Genomic DNA, 15450 nt, shown 5'->3' with positions numbered 1-15450 from the left:
TAAAAAGTCACCAGTGGGGCGCCTGGGTGGCTCAGTCAGTTAAGCATCTGACTTAGGCTTAGGTCATGATCTGGTTAATGAGTTTGAGACCCACATCAGGCAGTCTGCTGTCAGCACAGAGCCCGCTTTGGATCCTCTGTCCCCCTCTCTCTAGCCCTCCCCTGCTTGCTCTCTCTCTCAAAAATAAACGTTAAAAAATAATAATAATAATAAATTTAAAAAATCACCAGCAATAAATAAATAAATAGTGCCTTTCATCTAGATTTTTTTGTTGCCTGTGTCTTCAGTCTCTGTTTTTTCCAGTTTCTGTTGACTGGATAGAAAGGTAGAATGCTAAGTGACTATTTTGTTTACTCCCAGGAAGGATTGAGGGAAGGCCTAATTCTTGGCCTTTAACCGGGATGAAGTTCTTCATCAAAGATTGTACAAATAATTCTTGGAGATATTATTTAAGTTTATTTATTTAAGTAATCTCTACACCCAGCGTGTGGCTCGAACTCATGACCCCAAAACCAAGAGGCACATACTTTTCTGACTGAGCTAACCAGGCACCCAAGTATACTATTTTTTTAACATAGTGAGCACTTTACCTACAATTATTATTACTGTTTACTTCTAATTGTAGCCTTGTATGGTGGGTATTTTTTTCCTCTTATTGATAAGGAAATGAGGTCAGAGTTGTTATAAATAACTCATTTATATAATTTTTGCTTTAGTTTTTTGTTTTGTTTTTGTTTTCATAAAAAGAGTATCATACTAAGGGCGCCTATATGGCTCAGTTGAGTGTCTGACTTTGGCTCAGGTCATGGTCTCGTGGTTTGTGAGTTCAAGCCCTGCATTAGGCTCTGCGCTGATGGTGCAGAGCCTGCTTGGGATTCTCTCTCTCCCTCTTTCTGTGCCTCCCCCACTTGTGCTCTCTCTCAAAATAAAGGGGGGTATCATACTATATGTAATTGTTTCAGATTTCTTTTATGTTGCTAATGTTATTCTGTGTTGCTGAATATAATTCATTTTGGTTGCTATATGTTATTCCATTGGGTAATTATCCACTTACCATTGATGAACATTTGAAATGTTTCCGTGTTTTTTATTTTTTCGAACAATGCTTTATGAGCATTTCTTAGTGCAGGAAAGGTGAGCACATAGTAAAGAGCCTGAGAGTATGGTGAAAGGGAAAACACAGAAGAGGGAAAAGGTGAATAAGAGAGAAATTGGACATAAGCAAGATAACCCTCAGTTTTGATAACTTAGTTTTGATAAGATAACTTAATTTTGTCTAGGGCCATATTTGGGCAAATTCTTACCACAGGTATGCCTGTGGCCTACCAGGCTAAACTGCTCACTAATGCCACCCCAACCCCTCACTTCACCCCACCTCCAGCATTGAGTTATTATTGACCATTACATCTCTGGTAGTGTGGTTTAGTATTAATTTTACACAGATTTGAATGCTATACTGATTACTGAAGGATATATTCCTTTCCAAAGGGCTGGTACTCTTAATGTAACTAGGGAGTGGCCCAGCTAAATATGATACCTTAACTATACCCTTGTTTTTTAGTACAGTATGTCATTGTATGACAGTCCTAAGGTTCCAGAGAGAAGGTAAGCCCTACCTTCAAAATTTACTGCAATTTTAACAGTAAATAGTTCCCTTCCTTCAACTAGAAATAATAATTAGTAGATTTATTTCTTAAACAGTTCTGGGAAGTAATTGCTAATGTCATTAAGTTTAGGGAAAGGTATCTCTATTATATTTTCTTAAATCAAAGGGTTAGTCTAGTTATATATGGAAATCTTAACATATGTAATGAATCAGTTTTATATTCTGAGAGATGTTAGAATACAGATAATTGCCTTGAGAGAAAGCCTTTTGGTTTATGATATGTTTGGCAGGAGGACAGAGAAAGGTTCTGAAAAAAAAAGAATAGGCATGTATTAGAGTTTTTCACTGTTTGGTATCTTAGTGTGAAATAAGTCAAGGGATGGAACCAAAGAAAGAGGGAACTTCAGAGCTTCAAAGGCATTACATTTGTTTCAGTCTTTTTTTTTTTAATAAGATTTAAAATTAATTTTTATTTAATTTTAGACTTTCTCCAAATGAGAGAGACCTGGGCATAAGAGCATGACCAAGTCTAACATTAAAATCGTTATTAAAATGACATGTTCCAGTATTCTCACCAAGTAGAAGATGAGAATTCCCAGAAAATAACATTAAGCATATGACTCGTAACAAACCATATGCAGAACATTGGCTTATTGTCAGGTTGCCAGGGTCTTATTGGAAGACAAAGTCCCTAGTTTTACCACACAGGAAAGTTTCCATAACTCAAATCATTGGACTTGGGGGAGGGGGTTGGCTGGAGCAGGGACTTTTTACCAGACACAGAATGTTCCATGCTCTTTGCTGCCTATTTCTGAGTTAACTTGATGTTTGACCTCAGAGTCGGATTTGCCTGTGGCAAGAGAGGGATCATTTTAACCAGTGAGTAATTAAGTGCTTGAGTCTTAAGGATGTTTCTTGTTCCTTATCCTATGACAAGTGGTCAGAGTGAGCTATGTTGGCCTGGACTTTTTCTTCTATAGAAAGAAAAATCTATTTTCACTTTAAAATATAAAATGGTTAATGTAGTTGATTCTCTTTGCCTTTGATCACTATAAAATAATTAGAAACGGTTGCAGAAGTGTAAAATACAAATATTTGTATTAACTAAAAAAGGATACATTAAGTTTTAACATTGCAGCTGCTGAGACTCCTTTGTACACACTGACTTTAACATAATCTTCTGCAGTTAGGGTGGAAAATGTTCATGTCCTCTTCCTGTAGTTTGTTATCTTCTCTTTTAACACTTAAATCTTCTATATTTTTGTTATGGATATTGGGAGGCATCATAGCTAAAAGATAAAGCAGGAACTCTGAAGTTAAAGTGTATGAGAAGTTGTCATTGCATTAGGAACTTAATGCTGGCCATAATTAGAGCATTTCTGTAGAATGATGTAAACTAAAACTGAATTAAATTGTATTACATGGAATTGTTGATTAAAGGAAAAAGCAGATCAGGGTCACACCTGACACATTTTAAGTGTTGTGTAAACTGAATGAATCCATTCATTCATTTCTAATCATGAATGCATTCGTTCATTCATTATTAGAACAGTATTTTGAGACTGAAGGAAAGACTCTAGTAAAAAAGCTAGAGATGGAAGATAGAAATGAAAAAAGGGAAGGATGTGGGTTGGAAATTAGCATTTACTAAGAACCTGCTTTGCCAGATGCTTTACATACATTTTTACTGAATATGCATAACAAAACCTGTAAGGTACTATCACTGTGTAGATAGGGAAACTGAAACACAGAGAAGTTAAATTCATGTAAATGCAAGAGATGGAGACAGGATCCAGGAGACAAGATCAAAAGCCTAAGTGGATTGTTTTCTTTAACCACTGCTTCCTTCAAAACTAAAGATTCTAAGATCTTTTGAGGTAGAAAGAGAAATATTGAGGGAGTGCTGTAGAAAGCAGTGAGGTAGTCTATTTGAAGTTGGAGGTTTGGACTACAGTGCCAGTTTCAAATGGCTACTGTGTGAATTTGATAGGGAGTCAATGTGAATTTTTTCTTTCCACTCCTTGTTCACACTTGCATTCACCTTGTACAGCTGTAATTAGTTACTGCAGATGTTACTTTGAGGGAGAAACCTACTGGCTTTTGTAGTGTAGGTTTAAATGCATTTTTTTCCTCTCTCATCACCCTTCTAGATTAAGTTCATTAAGGACAGAGATCATGACTTTTTTCTTCTTCATTATCTACTGTGTTTTGTGATTCTCTTCCTAACTAATGTTGGAATAACTAGATTGTTCCTAGTTGAGGTTGAATTCCAGTCAGTAACTGTCACTTTTTTCTCCACACACCTTCCTGCCACTTTGAATGACCAAACTCAGTAAGTTTTTATGCCATCCCACCTTCAATTTAAAATTCTGCAAACTCTCCTTTATTCTTGATCTTTGGGTCTATGGGTCCCTGTTGGTGATTTCATCCTTAGAATTCAATGGGTCTTCAAGCCAGACACAAATTTGTCGCTGTATAAAGCTGCCATCGGTGTACCATTTTCTAGAACTGAAATCAGTTGATTTTTTTTTACAGGATTTTGTTTTGGCAGCCAATCATTTTTACTTGGTTCTTATAAACTGCTCTAGTTCTGGGTTCATTCATTAACATAAATGCCCACTTAGCTCCTCCTGCTCAGGTTTTGTTTTCAAAAGTGTCCCTTTAATGATAGCATAATCCAAAGAGTAGCTACTAATTATAAGGAGGTTTTACCTCCATTCTGATAGAAAACAATTCCAAATGTTCAAAAGCAAGGACAATTGCAGATTATTATTATTTTTTTTTTTTTGAAAACGTCTGTGATGGAAATGTGCTGTAAGCCAGTAGTAACAATACACCTGATGTTTCTGGATAATGCAGTAGTCTTCCTTCTACACAGCCACTAAGAAACCGATGGTGTCATGTGTTTATAATACTGCTGAACACACAGTGGATTAACTTGAGTACAAAAGAGGTTTAAATCATTTGAAAGGGACACAGATGTGATTGAAATTCAAGATGTTTTAATTCCAGATCCTGAGGTTGAATCACAACGAATTTTAGACAGTGCCAGAGATTATCAACCCAAACTTTTGTATCTGAGAAAACCCTAGATTGTTTAGTGTAGTGTAGTTTTCATTCCAACTTTATTTTATGTTGGGGTACTCTTCCAAGGTCCTGAGATATAAAGGAATTTGGTTTGAGTTAGGGCTGCCACATTTCAGATCCAAAAGCAAGTAGAATACATCAGTTAACATTTTTTTCTTGTAATATTAGCTTCAAAGATTCAGGTTCCCTATTCAATTACATGGGGAAATTAATAACCCTTTCATTCCAGTCATACAGAATTACAGGATCCCACTTTTACTGGGTTAAATATAAGTTGATTTGCAATTAACATCAGTTCATTTACTTGTCATATTCCTGGGTTAATTAGGTATCATTTTGTTTCTCTCTCTCTCTCTCTCTCTCTTTTTTTTTTTTTTTTCTTTCTCTGATGTCTGTGGACTGGAAAGCTATAAATATTAATGGGAGTCATCATGATGGCCTTTGACTTCTTCAGAAAGATTGCATGATAAACTACACTCCCCCTTCCTTCCTTCTTCAGAGCAGTCTACCTTATGACCATTTCATTTGGAGCAATCTGTCATTGTTGAATCAGGCCTGGAGTCTGAGATCCATTCTGAGTCACTATGAATAGAGCTCTAGTATTGGTTGGGCTACAGGGAAACTGGTGGTTAAATACTGTGAGAATCTTTATCAGACAGGAAATGACAACTCATTAAAATACTAACCGTTAAGCCTGTTTAGATCACTGCGGAGGGTGGGGGCGGGGGTGGGGGGGGAGGGTGGATTTAACTCTATAGTGTTTGGTTAAAATCTGCACACTTCTGGAAACAGAAAATTATTTATAAAACTTATCAAGAAAGGGAATTGCTGGGGGTGTGGAGCATGTCTGGCTAGCTTAGTGGGTAGAGCATGCAGCTCTTGATCTTGGAGTTGTGAGTTTGAGCCCCACATTGGGAGTAGAGTTTACTTTAAAGAAAAAGAAAATTTTTTTTTTAAAGAAGAAAGGGAATTGTTAATCCATCTTCTTACTGAACTTCTACCATGCTGTCATTGCCTCTTATATATAGAAGACAAGATAAGCATGTAAATGGGCAGTGGAATGGGAAGGAGTTTTTATTTTATCTCTGAAAATATATCCTACTAGTACCTTCATTGTAAAATTCAGTCTCTTCAGCAGAACCACCGGTTGGCTTGAGTCTGCAGGAGACCATTTTCCATTTAATAGTAAGACTCTCTACTCCTGTGCTTCTGGGCCAATTCTCAGTTGATAGAGGAATTCTCTGGAGTCAGAGGATAAATCCGATTAATTGATTTACATACAGTGATCCTCACTCAATCAAGAAAATCAGTCTGAAGACCCCTGATACTCATTTGAAGTATAATTAAAATTTAACCAAGGGCACAGAATTTCAGTTTCTTGAGGTTTGACTCTCCAGATTCTTAATAGCACTCTTTATAAATGACCCATTAGAAGTCAGCAAAAAAGAGACATCCAGTCTGTGTCTTTACAGAAATAGCTTCTTTTCTTTCTGATATATTACCAAACAGTCCTGCACTGAATTGCTCTGCTAACTATACCTTCTTGGGAATAAGGTATAATATTTATACCGCTTGAAGTTTAGCTTCATGGTCTAAACCAGTGGTCTCCACCATCAGAATGGGACTAAAATAATAGAACTTCTCATTTTTTTCAGAACTTCTATTTATATTTATTTTCATCTTTGTTATTTTCTTTTTTTGTGTATTTTTGTTACATATATAACATTATGGTAGCACATACATGTAAACTTTATATGACTATACACACATGGAGCATATAGTTTACCAATAATCTGATTGGCACTCCCTCAGTCCACAGGTCAGAACATCACATCTCATGGAATACAAAAATAGGCTAAGGAAACAGTGGGAGTTCCATGATACAGAAGGGGTTCACATTGGGCCTGTTGGAGTATATTGTGTTTTTCTGTGCCCCATTAATCAGATTTATAATTCCTAGTTTTAATTAAATTAACCTTCACAAAACAGACAAGTAGCTTTAAAAGTTTCCTATAAAGAAACAGAAGGAAGATAGTACTAATAATGCAGTCACAAGAAACAGTAAAGAAAGTTGCAGCATTGACATCTTACTAGTATATGTCTATAGAAGTCAGCCAACAAATTTAGAAATTACTACTTTAATAAAGGACAAGTATGTAATATGCCTTGAAATAAATATTCACTAATGATAACACAAATGCCATCATACTTAAAGTTAAGAATTTTTTTTAATTTTAGCTTTATTTTATCCTTTTTAATTTGTATTTGTGTATTTTACTGTTTGCACAAGTAATATATACATATATTCAAAATGTTTACAAACCATTGGTCTAAGCTTCTCGGCCTCAAAAGCCACTTTTTATGCTCAAAAAGTAGTGGGCATCATTAGTTTACTTCAAAAAAATCTCTACTATGATTCTGAATTATAACAGCAATAGAATTGATTAAACCCTCACTTTTCCTTTCTTTAATATTGTCCTTGACCTGAATTTTATTCTAAAAACATTTTTCTGCCATTTATAAGCTTTCAGAGGTTTGACTAATCACACCCTGAGAATGTTATTTAGATGTTATGATTAATCATCAGAGGGATGTTAAATAAATTAGCCTCAGAGTACAGCGCAACTAGTGAAAGAAAGGTAGAAAATACATTTTGCCTATAATTTTTTCTAAGAAAGATAAAGGCTTCTTACTCTGTAGCTTTTACTAAGAACTGATGTCAGACAATATATTTTCAGGAAAGCCAGTGTAACTTCCATGATCACATCAGTGCTAAGATACTCAAAAAAGTGATTAAGAAAGGAGCAGAGCCTATATTAAATAAAACATTTACTTAATCATACCTACTTAATTTCCCTAGGCATTTTAACTGCTTAACCTTTATATGAGGCAGCCCTGTGTAAGTAGGTCTAAACAACAAGACAAATCAATGTTTTTTAAGTTCATGTTATTTCTGTTATTAAACACTGTGCCCCAGTTTTATGGTGGCACATAGTAACAAAACATACACCTGGCTGGAAAAATCCAACCAGAATCGTGAACAGGAAAATTTCAGGTCTTCTAATAACAATTGTTAGTTTGATGACCATCTCTATGATGGAGAAGAGATTGAAAGTTTTAATGATGTGTTTTTTATATCTGTTGAACCATTTTGTTTGAGAGTTACACAATTTAAAAGGAATTCCTTGGAAACAGGAATAATAATGACCGATAAAGTTTTGGGATGGGTTGTGTGCCCAGGAATAACCAACAAAATGAAAATTTAAACACTGTGACAAATAATCATACCACCCACTCTCTCTCCAGCCTCTACCAATTGTGATGCTTCCTCTGGAAGATTTTCTAGCTTTTTGTGGGTACAGAGAATAATGCAGAACTTTATTTATAATAAGTCAATATGGGGAGAGTTTAAAATATAGATTTATTTTCAGAAAAATGATTTTCAGAAGCAGAGTCACATAATGTATTAAAAACTGCAGAAAAATAGTTGTTTGCATATTGGTCAGGGCCCTTAACAGAATTTTACAAAGAAGTTTGTCTTGTTACATACCTCCTAAGGTATGTAAGCCTGGTAAAATACTGTTCCTGTGAAACCACTTTTCAAGCTTTGGGTGGGTTTGGACTTAACGTAGGGTTTTTTTTTTTTTTTTCTTTATTTTTTCTCCTTTGTTTTCTCTTTGTTTTTCTCATTTTGCATTTTCTGACAGTTTTTTTTTTCTTTATTAAAATCAATAACAGAAATTCAAAAATTGCCATTACTTTTTTGGAAATTTGTTTTTTAATGAGATATTATCTGAAACATGTTTGTGTATGCCAAGAAAATAAATATCAAGATAATTACTATCCACAAAGCTTTTTCTACCCACCATGTTGAAGGTCTACAGCAAGGAAAAGCAGATGAGATCTTTTTTGTTGTTGTTTTTTCTGTTTTTGTTTTTTAGGGTTTTTTTAAGGCTTTCTTACTTAGAGAAAGTGTTTACAAGGGTTGTTTAAACATATTTAAATCCAATAGTTGACTGAAAAATCATTTTGTGTTTGTTCTCCTCCTATTTTATATCCTTTTATATCACGAAACTATAATACTTTGAACTTCATCAGACCTAATGGCAGATGGAGGACTTCACGCATTCACTACAGGTTGAGATGACTCCTTGGCCAGGTGCACAGGGTACTTTGAATTTAATGGCTTTCAGAGAATGGCATTTAAGCTATTTCCTAAGCCAACTGTAAAAAACCACTGAACTGGAATTCAAGTTATTCTTCACCCCCCCATCCCCCATATATGTACCTTAAATTAATCTTAAATGTCAGAATGGACTCTTCTGTCTGCTGCTTGAAAATAACTTGAGGGATGAGGTCATGGGCTGGTATTATAGTTTGCTTTAAATGCAAGTTAAGATTGACAGCTGTACAGAAATATTAATGAAATATATATATTTAAAAAGAGTGACAACTGCACTTTCAATTTTTATGTAGTCCATTATTAAAATAGCTTTGATGTTAATTAAGGGAACTCTAGTGTAATGTGCTTTGTGTAAGCGGAGGCAACTGTGGCCTAAGCCATTGTTTGTAGAGCTAGAACAATAAAAATAAAACTAAAATTTTGATGAGTATATCAAGGTTAAGAGAATCCGACAATTAGTTATATAATAGTTAATACTCATGTGTTCTTTTTTTTTCGGATTTATTGAGAGCATGTGACATTTGTTCATGATAGTATTGGTTAATATATTGCAATGAAAACTTAAAAAAAATTTTTTTTAACAGTTATTCACTTTTGAGAGACAGAGCACAAACGGGGGTGGGCAGAGAGAGGGAGACACAGAATCCAAAGCAAGCTCCAGGCTCTGAGCTGTCAGCACAGAGCCTAACTTGGGGCTTGAACTCACAAACCACAAGATCATGACCTGAGCCAAAGTCAGAAGCTTAACTAGCTGAGCCACCCAGGCACCCCTGCAATAAAAACTTTTAACTTCTCTATTTCAACTGTGTCCCTAGTCTCTTATGAGAAACTAATAGATTCGTCTCCCACCCCACCAAAAATTCTTCAAAGCATGTAACACTATATAGCACCTCAAAAAATTATCTCAGCATTAGCCCAAGATAGTTGAAAATTGCACATCACTAAATGTAAATGTGCAATAAACTAAACTAAATGTAATGACATATATTCTCTCTCAACTAGAGTGTAGCTCTTAATAGACTTAACAATGGCAACATTTTTTAACTTCACATTATTTTGAAGAGAGTCTAGAATGACTGTTGCCAGTCCCTTCCTCATTCCCTTCAACCACAGCAACAAAAAAGTAGAACCTTTCTAACATGTGGGTCTTAGTTCTTCATTTTCTCTTTCAATGATGGCCCAAGAATGGAGCCCAAGAATTATTTGAGGGAAACTGTAAGCCTTATTTCTGCTAAACTCTAGTCTGAAGTTAGAAGTCTGAAGAAAGAACAAGGCACATATAATGGAATCCAACTCTTAGAGGACATCAAAAAGAGAATTTTCAAGGCATTTCTTGTATAATCTAGCTGTTCACATTAGTTTACAATTATATCAGCCATTGTAAATAAAAGGAGTGTTTTAACCTTAAAAAAAAAAACACATTGGCTTGACTGTGGCTTATCCTTGGAAGTTTAAAAACAACGATATAGGGTATTTTTTTTTTATTTTTATTTATTTATTTTTGAGAGAGAGAGAGAGAGTACAGAGGAGGTGTAGAAGGATAGGGAGACAGAGAATCCCAGAGCTGCCAGCTCACAAACCATGGGATCATGATCTGAGCCGAAGTCAAGAGTCAGATGCTCAAACCCCCAGAGCCACCCAGGCTCCTAGCATTTGTCATTAAGAGTGAATAAGAATTGATTTTCTGAAGTTAAGTTCTGTCTGGCTGGTTCAGTCAGAGGAGCATGTGACTCTTGATTTCAGGGTCATGAGTTTGAGCCCCATGTAGAGATAACTTAAATAAAACTTAAGAAAAATAAAAAATAAAGAGAAAGTTTGTCCTCTTGTTGCCCTGTTGTAGTGAGAATCATCACTGATAAATAGCAACACAGCTCAGACCCAGCTTCTCTGGTTTACCCCTTAATGTAAAGCTACTTAAAAGTCAGTGAGAGAGAGACTGAGGCTGTAGGTTAAGAAAGAGACTTTGCCCTTCTCCATTTTTCCTGTCTGTCCATATGGGTCTTATGTGCTGATCAGTACAGCCATGGTCTCTGCTATCTATGTCTATTCAGCCCTTCCCCGTGTCTTTCAATATTTATTAAAGGATCTTTTTGACAGCTTCACCCCACACTGATCTCTCCTTTCGCCAGTTCCTTTGGAATAGATCTTCTATACCAAAAAATTTTAGTATTAATTTGTAAATTTTGTTGTTCACAAATCAGTTTGTGTGTACGTGTGTGTGCCCGTGTGTTTTGAATCTCCATAATGATTCTAAGTTCCTTGTGGGCACAAGCTATTTCTTGCAGTTGTTTTGTTTTTCCTTAGTGCCAATTACAATGTCAGACACAAAATAAGGACTCCATTAAGTACTTGGTGGTTGATACTTAAGAGGATCAAAGAGAAGTGTCAGCCAGAAGTTATATATGTGTTAACTTCTGGTAAATATAGTAGCAAAAAATTTCTCTTCCTCTGCTTCTCTGCTTTGTATTACAGAAAGCAGTAACTGAATTGTTCTCGAAAAGAGGTGGTGAAGTCAGTACTTATAAGAGGGAACATTAGGTGCTGTTGCAAATACATATTGACATAGCTTTTGCTGGCCGCAGGAGACTGAGCTCATCTACCTTTTAGCCCTGTTATGGCAGATGAGAAAATAAAAGGTACAGAAAATAGAGATGTTTGATTTTCTAAGTTGCCTCAAGTTACCATTTTAAAAAACGCCTGCAAGCATTTCTAAAACAGGATCCTGGTAGCTGGTTGCCAAACCGGTTTAACAGCACTGCCTCCACATATTCTGGGTGAGAGGGACCTCCGAGTACATAAACTTATCAGAGATCCCTATCCCAGTCATTTCAGAACAAGTTGTTTAGTAATGTACTGTAGTTTCTGTGCAAACCATCTACCATAAACCACGAGGTGATTCAAGGTTCAGAGTTCCTTCTTTGTTCCTTTGTTAATCACTGACTTCTGACTAGTGGGAGGTGCCTCCCAAATTTGCTAATGCATTCTTTTTGGATAAGGATGACGCACAGATTGTCCTAATAAGGACTTAGATTGAGAAAGGACCGCCCCCCTCTGAGAAGATGGGACAAGTCAGAGAGAGGGCGGGCAGTTTCTTTTTCAACTAGGGATGACACAAGCATAAGTCATTTCCTTATTAATCGGTTCAAACCAGTTCTTACAGGAACTGGTGGTGATAAATGTGGGACTTCTCAGAAGTCATTCATTTTATTCTTTGTGCCACAACAGCGTGCGGCATCAGCCTAGCTGGTCTCACTCTGAGGATGAACTCTTGTGCCAGAAGGGGCTCAGCTCCTAGTTTCTCTCCTGAGTTGGTGGAAGAGATTTTTCTCCTAGAAGGGGTTATTAAAGGATGAATGTATCCACTGAAAAGAGTTCAGAGGATTTTGCCAGTTGTGCTGATTGTTGTATTTTTTTTTCCTCTTTCTGTCCAATCCCTGCTTTTTGAGTCCAGGTGGTAAGTGGATTTTTCTTTCACGTTTTTCTTGCTTTTCTTCCCAAATGTATCTTTTTCCTTGGGTTATCGTACCCTGCTTCCAGTGCTGTCCCCGGCATAGGTCCATCTCTGCAGAAGCCATTTCAGGAATATCTGGAGGCCCAGCGGCAGAAGCTTCACCACAGAAGTGAGATGGGCACACCGCAGGTGAGACTTTGCTCTGTTTTCCTCTCTTCTGCCACCCCCCTCCCCCCAGTCTCAGGCTGAAATTATACTCCCAGCACTCACTGGCATTTTGAGGCAAATAGAGTAGTTTGTCAGTCTTCAGTAACTGAAGTGGAGGCTCTGTTTACTCTCTACTGGGACACTGGCTTTGACTAAATCAGAACTGTAATTTCCGTTTGTATCTGTCTTCTCCAAAAAAAAACAAAGGGAAGGCTAATGGCAAATGATGTGTTATGTCGAATGAGTTGTTGCCTTGATCTTAAATGATTTATTACCAAATCTACTTCCCAAGTGGATTAAAAAGTTAAAATTTGTAGCATTTCATAGCATAACAAAGTATGTGACTAACGGCGGTCATTTGACTATCTCCTTCATTTTTGCCCTACTTTTTTAAGAGATGGGAAAATAATCTTTTTTCTTTTTTTAAAAAAGGCTCTTCACATAGCTGAACTTAAAAACTTTAACTTAAACTAAGGCTGCCTTTTCTGTAAACAGTTCTGTGGCAAAGGGAAATGACTAGAAGAGGATGGGTAAGCAGTAACCTGAAATGGGAAACTTGAAGAAAGCATAGTTGTTGAATCCCCCCCCCCCCCCCCCCCCCCGTCTGCCTTACACTCTGTGTGGCCCTTTGCCGCCCTCAGTTGACCAAACATGACTTCAGAAATAGATGACATATTTTAAAAGCTGCTCCCAGTGCTGGAACGACATGTAACTATCTGGACACTGCTCTCCATAAGTATCTACATGGCAACTTCAGAGAGCAGAATTGAATCAAAAATTTTATTATGTAGTAAAAAAGGCGACCTCACACTGACCCATTCTAAACTATGTGAATCAACATTGACTTTACATCTGACAAAGTGAAATCTTAATAATTGGGTGTCAGAAGGCCTGAATATAGACTTCAGGGTATCTAGAGACACGGGCCTTCTCATTTTCATTGTTTAGACTTTATAGTATAAGCCCCAAATTCTCATCATTTTTCTTAAATATTGTAAATGATCCCCTTTTTACTGCTGAACTAATGAAGCATTTCTCGTGGGTTGTTCTGCATTTATTCTTACAGGGAGAAAACTGGTTGTCCTGGATGTTTGAGAAGTTGGTCGTTGTAATGGTGTGTTACTTCATCCTGTCCATCATTAACTCCATGGCACAAAGTTATGCCAAACGAATCCAGCAGCGGTTGAACTCAGAGGAGAAAACCAAATAAGCAGAAAAAGGTTCTAATGGCAGAAATTAGAAATGAGTTCTGCCTTAAATTGGGAGGACTCCAAACCAGGAAGGAAAATACCCTTTTCCACCCTATATCAATTTAAAAAAAAAATGTTTTGTTTTGTTTTCTGAAAACAGTTTAGTCCATATTTTGCACTGACACACTTTTCCTTTGTGTGTTAAGGTAAGGTATCCACCCTCAATTCAATCCAGCTTGTGTTTTATTCAGGTGGAATGTGATGTTCAGCAGCGAACTTAACAGAAACCGGGCTTTTCTTTGTTACTTTCAGAAGGCCCACATGGTACAAGTAAAGAATTCCGGACACCAAAAACTAGTTCCTAAGTATGTTGAGTATGTCAAGCCTTTTAGGCTTGTCAGAAATGACTCCTTTGTTTTTCTAAGTCATTAAAGTGTGTATAAATTATACTAGATTGGATAACGGTCTTGCATGTCTATCATGGTAAAATTTATTTAATCCTGCCCAACCCTTCCTCTCCTACCTTAAAAAAAAGGCCATCTTATGATGCATTGCACACCCTCTTGGGAAACTGATCTTTAAATTTTGAGACAGTATAAGAAAATTCTGATTGGTGTCTCACGAATGAGCTGGCACCATTTTTTATTCTGTATATTTAGAATGAAGTCATGAACAAACTTTATAAAGACATCTTTGATCATTCCAAAATTGTGTCCGTTTTCTTGAGCGTTTTGATTTTTTGCTTCCCTTTAGCTACTTCCAACTAATGGTCGACTTTGCCAGATCTACCTACAACCATAATTTCTTCAACCGTTGTTTATTTACGTGTAGGAGCCACCACCGAGGCACTTTCTTGTTAACCTGGAATTGGGGCAGCTTGCTACACATTGATGAAATGGCTCCCTAGGGATTGACATAGCGAGGGGTTCGTGAAAACAGGAGAAATGAAAGTATACAAATTAAAGGGCACTGGAGAGAGAAATAACTCATTTTTTCAAAAAACCACACTTTCTCCTGTCTGTGTTCGTTTTAGCTCAGCATGTTCTCTGTTTCTGACAAAAATTTACTTTTAGAATGTAACCTAATTTTCTTTCCTTTCTTCAGTGAGTGTTATGTTCTTTTGGGATGTTTCCAGTTGAACTTGGTTGTTTCGTTTTGCCTGGGAGGAAAATAAACAATTTCACTTTTTTTCTTTAGGAAAATCTTTTCTGACATTATGTTAAAAGTAGAATCGGGTTTAAATCGCAACAGGCCAGAAATGCCTGATTGTTTTATCAAATCCTGCCTGAATGTCTACTTAGTTTGCCTACCGTCGTGACATCTCCATGGCTGTACCACCTTGTCGGGTAGCTTATCAGACTGATGTTGACTGTTGAATCTCATGGCAACAGCAGTCGATGGGCTGTCTGACATTCTGGTATCTCTCATCTGACCATCCATATCAAATATTCCCATTTAAACATGACCTAGCCTCATGGTTTATGACAAAAAAAACTCTTGTCCTTAAGTCTAGTGGCACTTTGAATCTTTTATGCCATGATATTGCAGCAGTATCGAGAAGATTTTATGGAAAATTGGGATGGTCTCCATGACCACAGCTAAATAAAAGACAACCTGCCTTGTGGGTTTTGAAAAGGTTATTATTCTTAACAATCTTTTTTTTTTTCTGCCCAGGGACCTTGTGGTAATGTGATTGTTCCTTTATTTGCAAAGCGGTACCCAGGTT

General features: G+C 36.6%; 1 protein-coding gene across 2 annotated transcripts in view; it reads left to right on the top strand.

Annotated features, from left to right (window-relative positions):
* The window catches only part of VMP1 (vacuole membrane protein 1), a 127935-nt gene extending 113503 nt beyond the window's left edge, over nucleotides 1-14432 (top strand). For both annotated transcript variants that reach the window (XM_047832385.1, XM_047832384.1), the window contains 2 exons: nucleotides 12414-12516; nucleotides 13601-14432. In XM_047832385.1, the coding sequence (XP_047688341.1) occupies nucleotides 12414-12516; nucleotides 13601-13744 (247 nt within the window). In that variant the 3' untranslated portion in view covers nucleotides 13745-14432. The remainder of the gene's footprint in view (nucleotides 1-12413; nucleotides 12517-13600) is intronic.
* The last annotated feature ends 1018 nt before the right edge of the window (nucleotides 14433-15450 follow it).

This window comes from Prionailurus viverrinus, chromosome E1 (genome assembly GCF_022837055.1).
Source record: "Prionailurus viverrinus isolate Anna chromosome E1, UM_Priviv_1.0, whole genome shotgun sequence".
NCBI classification, from domain to species: domain Eukaryota; kingdom Metazoa; phylum Chordata; class Mammalia; order Carnivora; family Felidae; genus Prionailurus; species Prionailurus viverrinus.
The sequence above is the reverse complement of the archived record's forward strand: the minus strand, read 5'-3'. Positions and strand labels throughout refer to the sequence as shown.